Raw genomic sequence first — 15761 nt, 5'->3', positions numbered from 1 at the left:
GCTGCACATCCTTCTAGTTGCTGTATGTGGGACTCGGCCCCAGGATGGACGGAGAAATGGTGCCTCGATGCACACCCGGGATCCGAACCCGGGTCACCAGCATCGTAGCGCGTGCACTTAACCACCAAGCCACAGGGCCGGCCCTAATCTTGTCCATCTAAATCTTTAATCATTTCAGTCCAACATACTCAGTGTTCCTTTAGGAGCATTATTTGTTATTTGGACCCAAATACTAAGGAGAAGGCAGATAAGTTGTCACATAAAATTTATCTCAAAATATATTCTTGTGCAAATTTAACCATAAGGAAAATTGAGTTTAGAGGCAACATGATATGGTGGTTTAGTGCATGGACTCTGGAGACAGTCAGCCTGGATTTGAAACCAGCTCTACCTTTTACAAATTGTGTAACTTTGGATAAGTTATTTAATCTCTTTTACCTTGGTTTCCCCATACATAAAACTACAATGGAAATAACATCAACTTTGGGGGTTATTGTGTGGAGACATAGATATATATATGAACAGTGCCTGGGACATAGCGAAAAGCACGTAAATATTAGTAGTACTGGTGGCTGTTGTTGAGATGATGAAACACTTCCCTGATGTTAAAGCAAACCTAGAATACATGGGATTCTCTCTATTGTTGATAAATGTAGGGTATATGCCTTTCCAATAAACGGTGCTAGAACATTTGGACATCCTTAGACAAAGAAGATGAAAAAGGAGGAGGAGAAGGAGGGGGAAGAGAGGGAGAGGAGCCAGAGAAGAAGCAAAAGAAAGAGAAGAAGAGGAGGAGGAAGAGGAAGAGAAGAAAGAAGAAGAAAAAGAAGAAGGAGAAGCAGAAGGAGGAGAAGAAAACTTTGACTTATACCTTATATAAAAAATTACTCAAAATGGATCATGAACGTAAATGTACAATGACAAACAACAAAACTTTAAAAGTAGGGGAATATCTTCAAGATCCAGGACTAGGTAAAGAGCTCTTATACATGACCACCAAATGCAGGTCCCATAAAAGGAAAAAGTGATAAGTTGGACCTCAGCAAAATTAAAAACTTTTGCTCTGCAAAATACCCTGTAAATAGGATGAAAAGACAAGCTATGAACTGGCAGGTAATATTTGCAAACCACATGCTCAACAAGGGACATGTATTTAGAATACATTAAAAACTCTCAAAACTCAACAATAAGAAAACAAACAAACCCGATTAAAACATGGGTAAAAGATCTGAACACACATTTCACCAAAAAAGATATATAGACAGCAAATCAGCATATTAAAAGATGCTCAACATCATTAGCTACCAAGGAAATGCAAATTAAAACCACAATGAGATACCACTAAACACCCATTAGAATAACTAAAATAAAAAGTGATGATATTGTCAAATGTTGGCAAGGATATGGAGAAACTAGAACTCTCATATGTTCCTTGTAGGAATGTAAAATGCTACAGCCACTCTGGAAAATTGGTAGTTCCTCTTAAAACTAAAAATTGACTTACCATGTCACCCCTCAATTGCACTCTAAAAGATTTATCCCAGAGAAATGAAAACCTATTTTCACACAGAAATGTTTACACAAATGTTCATAACAGCTTTATTTATAATAGCTAAAAACTGGAAACCACCTAAATGTCCCTCAGTGGGTAAATGGTTAAACTGTGGTATATCCACACTATGGAATACTATTCAGCAATAAAAAGGATCAAATTATCGATCTGCACAACTTGGATGGATCTCCAGGAAGTTATGCTGAATGAAAAAAGCCAACCCCAAAAGGTTACATATGCAAAATTCCGTTATTTTAACAGTGATGAACTGACATATTATAGAGATAAGGAACAGATTAGTGACTGCCAGCTATTTCCTGTTTTAAAGAACCTTCAAAATGATTCTCTGAGCTTACACACTAATAGATATCTGAGGGAATAATTTTACATTAGTAGAAGAGAAGTTATGTTAGATATCCTTTTTCTTTTGTTTTTGAGTTGCTTCTAAGACCAGACAATAATAGTCAACTGATAAATTAGGTCCCCAAATAGTAATCAAGATTTTGACAGATAGATCCTGAAATAATGAAAAAGTTATCACCTAACTAAATTTCTTGTGAAAATTCAACATATTATCAAAATGTACCTCCTTATTTAAAGGGAAATTGCTTTAACTGATGTTAAGTGAATTTAGAAGGAAAATGTTAAAGTACTATTACATACTTAGAGTCTATAGTAGTAACCTTTTACTCCATTCCACAACGGCTAAACATTAGTCTAACCTTTCAAGAACAGAGAATAATAAAGTTCCTTTGAGGGAAATGTCAACTTCGATTATTTGATTGTTATACGCTGGAGTAAACAAAAAGCATGTGTTTGCTCTGAGGAAAAGGGGAAGCCGAGGTTCTGGGTTTGTCATGAGAGGGGTACCCGAGTGGTTAGAAGGGCAGGTTCTTAACTTAAGATTGTTCTGAGGGTGAACCCTTCCATTTCCTTGCTATGTGTCCTGGGCAACTGACTCAAGACTTAGTTATTTCAACTGCAAAATGGGAATAATATCTTCTACCTCCTAGAGTGGTGATGAAGATTCTAAGTGCCTCACCTGCTTCTCGGAATGTAGAACATGCTCTAGCTATTAACAATATCATCATATTCATGATCATCTGGCAAAACTATTCAGTTTATCTTAAACTATTGGTCAACAGAGATTTGGTTTTCAAGCCTGCTGTTACACTAAAATTCAATTAAAAATGCTTTGTCAGAATAACGTTTTAAAATATTTTAACTATGGGATTAAAACGCTAATAGCTATCTCATTCTTAATCATAAAACATCAACGAACAACAACAATAAAAAATGTCAGCATGCTTGGTGCCTTTAGAATGACAACAAGCTCATTCCTTCCTAAAATTGTTGATAAGTATCAACCTAAAATTATACGGGGGGAACCAAAAAATAATCCCTTTTACATATCAAGTATTATAAAAATAAACCAAAAATAAATGCACAGAAATTCCAGATATCTAGAAGTACTCTGCTCCACCTCATCCATAGTCTACAGTTGTTACTGCAAAGTATAATACAGGAGAATCTACCTCTCAGCACTGGAATTTGGTAGGATAAGAAAAAGAATCTAAGTAAAGTATCAACTACTCAAAAATAAACATGATAATCCTCAAAGGATAATGCAGATTTTATTAATTTCCTAAGGAACTCATTAATCATAACTACCAGTGGTAGAGTGTTCAGGCATCTGAAAATATCTAACACTAAAAACCATTTTTTTGTAGTACTTACTTTTTACAAGATAATTGTAAATATAACCTCTCTTTGGGGTAAAAATGAGGTCAATTTAATCATTAAAAATGGTATTAACAATAGTATCTCAGGGCCGGCCCCGTGGCCTAGTGGTTAAGTTCAGCACACTCTGCTTCAGCGGCCCAGGTTCAGTTCCTGGGCATGGACCTACACCACTCGTCGACAGCCATGGTGTGGCGGCAACCCACATGCAAAATAGAAGAAGATTGGCATAGATGTCAGCTCAGGGCGAATCTTCCTCAGCAAAAAAAAAAAAAAAAAAAAAAAATAGTATCTCTATGGCTGTACTTCTACCCACTCTGAGAAAGCTCCACAACCTCTATAATTCTTTCATTGAGCTAGTGGTGTGGTTAACATATGGAGTCTGCCATTTTTCTCCTGTCACATTCTGGCTTACTGTCACACTCTAGCAATGCTATTGCCAATGCCAAAATCTGCAATTCTGCCACCATCACTGCCTGCCAATGGCCACACCAAGGTGTCCAGGGCTCTGTGTTGAGGATGCTGAAGCCTCTGTCAAAGCTGCCAGCACCAAGCATGCTGGCTTTTAGTGCCCTTCACGTTGCTCAAGGATTTCATGGAAGACAACTCTTTCCATTTTTACTCACAAGCAAAACTGATGAGGTTGAGTTGGAAATCAAGCAGAATGAGAGGCAGCCTGCCGTACCTAGGGTCCCTCATTTTCTATGAACAAAAATCTTAAGTATCTCATCTGTCTTTTCCCTCAGGACCTGAGGATGAGTCTCTGCCTGGGAGGCTCTTCAAAGATGTCTCTTGAAAACAGTCCTTTGAAAGTGCCAAACTACCAGCTCTCCAGATGTGGCTGATTCTTAAGGTGAATTCAGTTTCAGCTTAGGTTGGGATCCCCGGCACTTATCGAATCAGATAAGGTGCATTGCACACATACAGGGACGTGTACAAGTCAGGCCTATGCAGTTTAACCAAGGTTTATTGAGTACCACCTGCTAGGTATCAGACACAGCCCCAGGGGCCAGGAAAATAAAGCTCCCAAGCTCGAGGAGTCTGCAGTCTGCAGGCGGCCAGGCTCTGCAGGCAAAAGGATGGAAGCACTCCAGGTTTCTATAAACCTGCTCTCAAGCAAAAATAAAGCACCAAACATCAGTTTACCTTGCATTCTTCTCTGACACAATCTCATCAACTCAGTTGGATCATAAAAATGCGAGGTTACTATGAAAAAATGCACTCTGAGCTATTTGAAATTTCAGTAAAACTGAAAAATACAATTCAATCCATGGTATTGTTGCCTTTATTTGGACTATTAAGATTCTATGGTTTAGTTAAAAGAGACGTGCTGCACAAATATATTCACTGATTTGCATGTTAATGTTCTGCCAACATGGAGGGTCCATAAAAGAATTGTTCCATTTTGCACAACATCTGTATTTTTGTAGAAAAAAAAAAATGAGTATAATGCCCTCTATAACACAGCCCTTAACTTTCTTTGTATGACGTTATCATAGATTAGTAACTAATTCCCCTACTGTGCCCATCATTTTTACTTTTATAAACAATATTGTAATAAACATCATCATAACTAAATAGTTGCATATTTCTTCACTTCAAAAAATTCCTACAGTAAAATAACTTGACTAGTAGATATGTAAGTATTTAAGGCCTCAGTAAGTATTATGCTCCAGCAAAGTTGTACCAATTTACAGTCCTACTTATAGTATATGAAACTATAGATTTTATAGAAAAATTCTTAAATAAATGAATGATTAGAAGTATTACCTTCCCAGGAAAATATTTTATGTACAGGGAAGAAAAATGCCAGATGAAGGCAAGAAACATAAATTATGATATCCTGAAGAGAATGAGTAGTTTCTGGTTTTAAAACCATAATGCCATTTATCTCTCAATGAAGAATAAAGATGTTTCACAGCACTCACCATCTACTGAAAACACAAAGCACTGAGGAAGAGCTTTAAAAATCAGTCGAGGGGCTTCTGGTTCAAGACGGCTGATGGAACACACAAGTTTCTCTTATATCCTTCTCTCGAATTCATTGAAATGAGAGTAAAGGAATTTAAAAGAATAAATCCACAACAATAAGAGATCTGGCAGGGGAGGGAAATCAGCATGGAAAAGCACACTGTAAATTTCTGGATGATGATGAAAAGGAGATGAAGGAGTATTGCTAGACGAAGCAGAGCTGCAACCAGGAAGGGACTCGAATAAATGTCTTTCCAAACCCTGGAGGGCACGCCAGCGTCAAAAGGCAAATTCTACAGGGGCCGCGACTGTAGTGGGTTGCAAAGAAGAGAATTCCCTGCAAATCTTTAAGGCCAACTCCCCCTTTTCCTTCCACACCTCACGTAAAGGAGCACTGGCAGCCAGGAGGTCAACGAGCTTCAAGCAGAGGACTCTCAGGATGGATGGGTGAATGAATGAATGAATGAGCAGAAGCAGTTGGAACAACAAAACATGCAGAAATTCCCAGATTAAAAGCAGCGTTCAACTGGAAAAACAAAATAGGAATGAAAAAAATGTTATTTCCCATATTTCCTTTGAATTCTAAAGGAACTCCCCATGCTCTGTAATAAGCTTATTAATTCCTGCTGGCATTTTCCTCCTTCAGTCTGCCGTTACGACATGATAGCCCAGAGAAATAACAGGTTCAGGAAAGCAGTCCTATGGGCTCTCTCTTCGGCTCCTGAGATCCTTGTCATCAAGTTAGTATTTAAAAGCATGAGGTCGTCTCTTAATGGCTACACTCTGACATCCACAAGGGCACGAGGCCTATTCTGAAGAACCAACTGGGAGTGGTGTCTTCCCCAGAATCTTCACATGCAAGGAAACCCCCATTAACTGAGACGAAAATTGATAAAAGGACCCTCAGGAAATTTTTAGGTTATAAGTAAAAGAGAAAGACAAGCAATTAAACCACAGACAATTCTCTCACCATTTTTAAAAATTATCTCCTTATTTTTATGAAGAGCATGTAGCAAAATAAAGCCCATGACTCTCCAATGTAATTGCATCATGAATGCAACGGTCTATTTGTCATTCCCTGAGGGAAGCCGTGCTTGGGACAGAACACCTAGATGGGTAAGTAATTGTAATTCCCACAATGAGAACCTAGAAAATATTTCGCCACACGCACGGTGTTATAAATGTCACTGTGAAAGCACAGCTCGGTTAAAGCCTGCAATCCATCTCCCTCCTGTTATTCACCATCACACAGAGCTGTATCAAAAGATCCATTCGAACAAAGCGTCTCAGACTTACATTATCGGCAGACACTGCTTTAATTAGCAGTGCTTTTCAAAGGACTGGACGGCTTCAAGAACTTCATTTGAACCATAAAGTAGAAATCTGGATCCTTATCACTTTCACTTTACTCTCACTTCCCCTCTCTGGATTCTAAGAGACACAGCCCTCATTTTTCTTAAAGGAAAAAGGAAAATGGAAATGGTGGCTAGGATTTTGCCACTCGTGTGCAGTCCACCTTCTTTTCAACCTTCAGCGATGCCAAGGGACTAAAATTAGACTTGCAACGGATTCAAGATATCTGTGTCAGGGACATTGCAGGGCGCGGTAAGAGGAATGATGGTAAAGGGATGAACAAGAGCTGAAGAAACCATTTTAGAAATAACACTTAGAAAACAGATCTTATGTTTTCTAAATTTTTATTCCTGATAGAAACACAGCATGCACTATATTTTATGTACTATTATGAGAAAACAGAATGCTTTGTTTTGATAATATTTCAATATCAATATCGAGGCACTTACATGCTACTTTCCTCATCTGTTCCATAATTTTCACCCATGATGCAACTCTCAAATCTTTGTTGTTTCTCGGTGAAAACAGAAAATGCATGCAATTCAACTCATAAGTACTGAACTGTGAGTTTTCTGTACTACAAAGAAGGTTTAATCTGATAACAAGGACTTCTATTTTACATTTAGTCAATGATGACACAAAAATATAAACTATTTCAAGGTTTTTAATGTTTGTATAAACAGGCGTTGTTTGGTATGGAAAGGACATCATAAATATACAGCCAAAGGACACTTTCCACAAGCTTTTAAAATGCTAGAGAGCATAGCAATCTTTGCAAATCCACCCAACCGCTGACTTTGTAGCTAAGGAAACTAAAGTTTAGGTGATTTGTCAAAGGCGACACAAACACAACTCTAACACCAGTGCTGGTCTCCTAGACTCACATACAACGTGCTTTTCACCACACTAGATGGACAGCACTTAGGAAGAGAGAGAAGGCCTCTTCTTTGGAATAAGAAGTCCTCATCACCACACACACACACACACACACACACCACTCCAAAGGCACAGATTCTTGGTTTCAGTTTTCATAGATATGTTGGGATGGCACTCAGAACACCTGTGTGCACTCGCCCACCCTAACTCATCCATTTTTCCAATCTCACCTCCTTCTGCAGTTACGCCCATTAAGACTTCCATTCCCACTGCTCAGTAATTTCCCATTGATCCCCATGATCCACCACCATCACGGCATCTCATCTCCTCCCGCCTTCTTTTTTATTTCATGCTACAGATTCTTCAGGCGTTTTAAAAATTTATTTGTTACTAGCTCTATAGAGAGTAGGCCAGAGGGAGGTTAGGATGGGATTATTTCTTATGCAAAAGAGATTTAAGAGCAATTATTTAGTTTTTCACTTTGATCTGCCAAATGATCAGGATTCATGGTTACTGTTTGCAACTACACATCTTCACCTGGGGTAAAACCAGAATCTTCTTACTACTCATAATGCTTGAAGGATGTCTCAGATCTTTGGGAAACATTATCCTAATTAATGAACTCTCTAATACCTGGTGCAGACTGATCAATCCTCTAACCCCATTATTGACTTCTCAGAGAGTCCTTATCTCCCCAAGAAAAGGGAATAAATTAACTGATCTTACTAAAAATTCAGAAGCAACACTGAGTTCAGAAATCCAGAGAATCCTAGTTCTGAATTTCTCCATTTGTCTTCCAGTTGAGAGCTACTTATTGAGGCACTTACCATACAATTTTGTTCATTACTGCCCATCTGTTTTTTAAAAATAATTATTTCCACAGAGCATTTTGGATGTCAACATATTACGGAGCTCTGGCCCTTTCTAGATAAAACGGAATAGGAAATTCAAAATATACTGATGATGAATGGGCTATCCTGGGAGATGTGCCAAAGAGAGGTGTAGAATGCACAGTAGGCACCACAAATATTTTAGATAGACCAGCAGCATTCCTAAAGATGCCCGAATGTCTATCATTCTCTGTGATGCTGTCACCCATAAAAACAAACATGAGCCAGCAGCATAAGGGAGTTAAGCTTTGGGGAAAAATTAACTCACATTCTCTACCATCAAAATGATCACTCAAACAAAATGGACATTCAAGGCAACATAATCAGTAAAATCCAGAACGCAGCAAGGGTCATTGGTCCACTCTTACAAGTGGCAGAGAAATGTAAGCAAGTTTCCAAAATAAATAATGAAATGTCAAAGAAAAGGAAATGTCATTGTTCATTTGTTTGTTTTCATCTTTCCTTCATTTTGGTCATCACCAAAATTAGTTTATTAAGGATCCAAGGCAATCAATTATGATTTAAAGATAAATAGATCTGGGGTCGGCCCTGTGGCCTAGGGGTTAACTTAGCAGGTTCTGCTTCAGCGGCCTGGGGTTTGCCAGTTGGGATCCTGGGCATGGACCTGCTCATCAAGCCATGCTGAGGTGGCATTCCATATAGAAGAGCTACAACTCTACAACTATGATACCCAGCTATGTACTGGGGCTTTGGGGAGAAAAAAGAAAAAGAGGAAGATTGGCAACAGATGTTAGCTCAGGGCCAATCTTCCTTTAAAAAAGGGGCGGGGGGGGGCAAGATCTGGAAGTAGTAGCACATTCTTAAAAAATATATATATACATAGACCCAGTATCTTACCTCCAGAAATTCACAACCCTAAATTTACCACTTATTTTATTATATGATGTTGTCTTGTCAGGAATTATGTACAGATCAGAAACAACATTGGAACCATACTGAAAATAATCTCTAGATAACACATCAGAAACATCAGCAGTATAAACTTTGTTTTTTCAAATATGTCAGTGCCTGCTGAGTACCTGTTACCAATGACTCTAGTTAGACACAGAAAAATAAATAGATATGTAGATGTTCGTTTGAAACCTTGGGAGCTTCCTAGGTGAAAATTGAAATTGGTCCCTGTACCTGGAGAGCAAAGAGAGACCAAAGAAAGAGGCAGACCACCCCAGATTGGTAGGTGGCAAGTTTAATGAGCAAGGGAACTTACATATGAGACTTGTCTTGGGTGGTCACAGAAGAGCAGATCTCTGCACCCACCCACCAAAATCTGAAAAGTTTACATAGAGGTCTTGACTGGGTTCAGTCACGTATACGGTCCAGATGGTCTCAACATCTTATTCTTTCAAGGCTGCATCCTTGGAACAGCTCCCACTGTGGGAACGGTGGGCAGAGTGTACATTTCAAGGACAGGGGAGGGTGTGAGAAGCCTCCCATTGCCCTAGTCCAGCTCACCTGTCAACCAGTGGTCACATCCTCTCAATGACCTCCTCCAACAGTAGATATTATGACGGAATGAAATATGTTACTGTTCTTAACAATTGTTCCCATTGTTAAGACATTCTGATGAATAATTATAGACCTGCTGTCACAAGTTCATGCGAGAAAAAAGAATTTGAGATGTTTGTGTTTTGTACTTAGAATATTCTCAAGCTACTAAAACTTGTCATTATTATTTCACAATCTACCACAAAATAATCAAAACATAATAATCTCCTTGATGGACAAGAATTTCTTTATTACATGTGTTTCCACTGCAGCCCTTAGTACCCTGTCTTGTTCAAAATAGATGTTTAGTGTATTGATTTGAAAGACTCTTTTTGTTATTTCTAAGGATATTTCTACCTAATCTCTGAAGATGCTCCCCAACAAAACTCAAACTTGTCATCACAGAATAACATTGGGAATTATAACCCAAGTGCTAGTCACATGTTTTTTGTTGGCTAACAAATTTGTTATACATATAGAAATCATATATACAGAAAATAATTTTATTTGCATTATTGAAGCTATGAATTAATAACTAATTTAACCTTATTTAAAGAGCTACCTTTCACTGAATTATCACAGAAGTTAAAAATGCATAGTTTTCTGTAATTTTACATTTTACCCAGTTTTTTCTTCAATTTCTTCTTTCATTGTATTTTAAAAAAAGTGGCATGATCCCTTTTTTATGAAATTGAAAAGAATGATTTTGTGAGATCAGAATTCAAATATCACTGGGTAATGATATTTAAATAAGTCAAAATAAGTCAAAAATTTTAAATATAAAAAGAAAAATTTCAATTATTTAAAATGTAAGTTTCAGCTCTTTATATTAGATACATCTTGTTAAAAAACTATCAGATGACATAATTTCTTTCTCAATCTCAAAGAGTTACTTTTAATCAAAAAAGCAGTATTTATGACATTCAGAAATTGACTACCGTGTTGATTTGCTTCTACCACCCTTCAATATGAAATGAGTTGGATGACATACCCTTCTCATTATCATTATTTTTGTGATATATATTGAACATTTATTACTTGGGAAATAGAATTGTCTCTTCAGACATATTACACTAAAGTGAAAGGAATTATTACATTTATGCATGAGATCTGTTTGTTCTTATCATCTCTTGAAAGAAACCATTATTATGTCAGAATTCCCTGAGGTACATGACCATTTTTACTATGTTAATACATGAATTGTTCCTTTTCATTAAGTAGTTTCAGTTGAAGATAAAAGTAAGTGAAATTCATTGATATTGCTTTTAATAATCTAAAAGAAAAAGTTTGGAGCATAGTCAGGATTCCTTGCCTTCATTTTACTCATTTATAAAACATGCTTAATAGAAGTGTACTTATTTTTTAAACTATTCCAGAAATAACTTCATGTTATAGTTATAAATGACACCCAGCTTGAATTTATTGTTCTGTGTATCATTATTCTGAAAATGCATCTCATAAATAAAATCAGTTACTATGCTGACACACCACTTCCCAAAGTGTGTTCCAGAGAACACTAGTTAGAATACTCACTGATTGCAATACACACATTAAAATGCGTTACATTGGTAGGGAGTTTAAGAAACACTAGATTAACCTCCAGGGTGTCTCATAGCCTTCAGTATGTTAAAATACAATATGAGTTGCCTAGGGGAAATATGCTGTATAGTGCATTCCCTGCATAGTGGTTCGTGAATGTTCTTGAACATAGACCAGAACCTCTTTTCGTGGAGCAGTTTGAAAAATCTGAGTTCCAAGGCACATATTTTGGGAAACACGTGATACAATGGTTATTCAAGCCTGATAGGAAAAACAAAACATTCATTCAGCCCCAACACCAATTATCATGGAACCAACCAAACTGAACTGTATTGTTACAAAATAATTCCCTCCCTCCCTCCACTCCCTGCAAAAATTACCTTTAGTGTAATCTGATTTTGCAGAATCAGGGCTGACTAAAATATTCAAGAGGGCTTAATATGCTGGTTTTTCAAGGGGAGGAATGTCCTTTTAAGTCTATGCTAATTGATTTTTCTTTCTCATGTTTAAAAAATTGAGATAATATCAACCAATTTATGAGAAATTTAGATTTGTATTAGTAAATTTAGGACATTTTGAAGATTTGAATATCACACTTTTTTTCTGATTATCTATGGATGAATGGATGTAAAAGAGGCATCTTCAACTGTAAAAGGAATCTTTACTTTTAATCACCAAAGAGCAACAAATTCAGGGCAAAAATGTCAATATCTAAAGATAGCAATTCACTCACCCATGTAAGATAAGATTCATAATGGATATGTAGTAAAGAATCCTATTGGGTAGAATGAACTGATGAATTTTTAAAAACCTGCAGACTATTAATTTTCTTACTTATTTGCTGTAGATCTTATGTTAGAAATTTTTTCAAGTAAAGCCAATCATGTATATTTCTTAATTGTGTGATGTATACTATAACATTGTTCATGATAAAGATTTTTATGAGTATACCTTTAATTTTAAACAAGATGCATATTATAACTCAAAAATATTGTAGTATGTACATATTTAAATATTTTAATGGCAAAATATTCTCTCCTTTTAAAAACCATATTTTTACAAACTTTACTAATTATAATAAATAAATTTAAAATTTTTCAGAACTTAGTGAACTCCACAAGAATACATTTTAAACTATATTCAGCATCCTAGCCAGTCACACTATGTTACATTGGTATTAGCAAAGAACACAATGCTTCTTGAGTTGAAGTTTTGGATATTTATCCACATAAAGAGCCAAAGTGTTTAACTAAAATAATTTCTATTAAAAACTTTCAAAGATATATTAAACATTTTCCAGCTCTCTTAAATAGGGAATATTGAACATAGGTTAACCTTTTCTTGATAACGCATCATCATCAGAATTCCTATATCTCAAAGGTGTTTTATTATGCATGTAGCTCTAATTACCTGTATAGACAATTGTCCCAAATACTGAACTTTCACTTGTTCCCTCCCTTAGAACCATCTCTTCTCAGTACAGATTGGATGTTCCCACACCTTGTGATCTGCCCCACATTTTCCTCCAATCTCTTGGAAGTTAATCAGAGGCTAGCCCTAGGCCTCCCCTACAGAGTAACATTCATGAATTTTGTGACAGCTACTTCCTCTAGGGAGAGGTGTTTGCTCACTTCTAGATTTATGGCTGTGTTCAAGGTAGAGCCGGGCATGCAAAATGTCTGACCTTCCAGAAAGTGAAACGTTTATCCATCAAATCACTTCAAATAGTAAGAGACCATTTTCACTTTTGTTCACTTCCCCTATGTCCACTATGTTTATTTGCAAAACTTCCTGTAAAAGATTTGCCAGGAAGCTCTGGGTCAAATTTCACACTAATTCATAGCAACTCTTTATTCGCGTCTTTATTTACTCCCTATCTGGTTCCACAAAGTTTTTATAACCACTAAGCCTTTATGGTTAGCATATCTGAGTTCTCCTTCTACTTTAAAATGCATTTCAGCTTTCCCTTTCTGTATTAATAAACTTTGGGCATGTACTTTCTAAGTAAGTTAGGCCAAAAACAGTTTGAAAATAACAGACTCAGGCTAGGGACTTAATAGTAGATTTTAATCTTCATGATTGCCTTCAAATTAACTATTACTGTTCCCTATCTTACAAGTGAGTTAACCGAGACTCAGAAAGCTGAAAAAATAATTCTATTGTCCTACATTGAGAAGTCATGGAGTGAGAATTCCCATCCAGACCCTTCTGACTCAAATTCCCTGGTTAGTTCTATAATATACATGGTTTTTCAAACCACCTAGAGTAAAAGTCCACAATTGATATTCAAAATGATGACTTGAATCCTTTAAGAAAAGGTTATATTTTATTCAATATATTTCTTCAAGACCTTGAAATTCTAATACACTTTAGTTTTTCAACCCAGTATGGTTCTTTTATCCATCTTTCAAGTTTTAATATCATTAATAGTGCATAAATCTCAACTTCAGACACCCAGAACAATTCATTCTCACGAGTCTAAAAAGCCCAAGTCTTATTATAACTGATATGGTTTTATTTTGCTACTTGTACTGCTATTAAAATTAGCCATGCCCTGTTCTGATGTTAACTCTGGAGCCACAGTAAATTTATAAACATAATTAGCCTCCTATACCCATCAGGTGAACCATGGACAGAACATTCTACTCAAAGTTATAGTATATTTTATGTTTGAACAAATATAAGTGACCACTGTTGTTCATTGACATTTAATTTCTTAGTATCAAGGCAAAGTTACTTTTATAACTTTATAGCAAAAAAAAGAAAAACTTTCTGAAGAGTAAACTTTAGCCTTATACCATAAGTTCACTAACTTATTCTATAATACTTACATATTTTCCATGACACATATTCCTGTTATCTCCAAGAGAAATTGGACTTTGAACATTTACTAAGCTTCATATTAATAAATAAAATAATCTTCCAGTATAGAGGCAATCACAATAAGTGCTCAGAATAAATAGATTCTGGTTTTTAAAATGGAGGTAAACTACATCATTTAGCTAAATCAAATTTGCCCACATCCTAGTATTGAAATTTTATTAATAACTTTGTTACATTGTTTTCAGTAAATCCCACGGATCTCATTAATTTCAACGATGTTAACCAGAAAAACATGGAAATACAGGCTGCCTAGTACAACTTTCCCAATCCCTGACAGCTGCTCTTTCAACCCTGTCAATTACATTATAAATCTGTGTATGCTAAATCTCACAAGTCTTACCGTCAGCTTCTCCTCTACATTCTCGTTTAATAGGCTTCCTTTTTCATGCTTTTCAAATTCCATGTTGAAAGAGAATGAGAGAGAGAGAAACAGAACAACAGAGATTCAGATTGTGTCTAGAAAATGATTTGATGTGCTTACATGTTAGATATTGCAGGACATTCCAACTTGTGAGAGCCCAGGACACTATCAGAAAGCCCTGGCGATAATTTCTGGTTAGCTAGTGTTTCCATTTATAGACGTTCAAACCCCATAAACAGAGCACTGAAGAGAAGTCAGGCAGCTGGCCTCAGATAATGATAAATGTCACTAGATAGAAAAGCAAACTCTTCAACAGGAGAATATTCCAACAAGTTAGGTTCCCTTAACCAAGAAAGATTGTATATGACAAAAAGCCACTAACAAAGTATTCATTAATAGCCGTTGGCACAGAATAAAATATACTCTAGAATATAGACTTAATAAATCAGTTTAAAAATGACAAATGTGATAGTCATATAGCAAATACAAACAAGCCAGTCTAGTTCTTCCAAATTCCAATTTGTACCCTGGTGGTCCAGACATTTATGCATTACTTTGTAGCTCAAAATTTTAAAAAATAATTTAAAAGGAAAGAGCAAAGAATAACTAATTAAAACTTTTAAGACACACAACATATATTCAAGGAGTGTTGCCAATTTTATTCCATGAATAGTTGGCAAATGATGTTTAGAAAGACAAGGAAATAAAAGTGGTGTTTTCCCTTAACAAAAACTGATTTTGTTCCTAATTATCCTGGCTTTTGCACTGGGAACAAAACTATGACACAGGAGACGAAATTCATTTTTCCAGTGAAACAAATGTTTTCAGAATTCTTTAGAAATTGTTACACGCCTTAAAGAAAATTAATTATGTAGTTCAATGGTGATTAACTCTCCCCACTTTTTGCAGCAAACCAGATAGGTGGATGGTAATAAAAAATAAAAATGGCTTTCAGAGTAAGCTAAGACTGATCTCTATGGTGGCCTAATCCCTCAGCCTGTTTAAAACATCCTTTAACACCTGTTTCCAACCTTAACTAATTTTCTATCAGTTTTTCCTTCATTTCTTAGGAAAACATTTTAAGAGAAGT

General features: G+C 36.2%; 1 protein-coding gene across 1 annotated transcript in view; it reads right to left on the bottom strand.

Annotated features, from left to right (window-relative positions):
* The window catches only part of MLIP (muscular LMNA interacting protein), a 204529-nt gene extending 189741 nt beyond the window's left edge, over positions 1–14788 (bottom strand). Inside the window, exon 1 of the mRNA XM_087438727.1 lies at positions 14651–14788. Coding sequence (XP_087294853.1) covers positions 14651–14713 — 63 coding nt within the window. The 5' untranslated portion in view covers positions 14714–14788. The remainder of the gene's footprint in view (positions 1–14650) is intronic.
* Between the last annotated feature and the right edge of the window lie 973 nt (positions 14789–15761).

This window comes from Ceratotherium simum, chromosome 13 (assembly GCF_057802395.1).
Source record: "Ceratotherium simum simum isolate JZ-2026a chromosome 13, ASM5780239v1, whole genome shotgun sequence".
NCBI lineage: Eukaryota > Metazoa > Chordata > Mammalia > Perissodactyla > Rhinocerotidae > Ceratotherium > Ceratotherium simum.
This window is presented reverse-complemented; position numbering and strand designations above follow the sequence as displayed.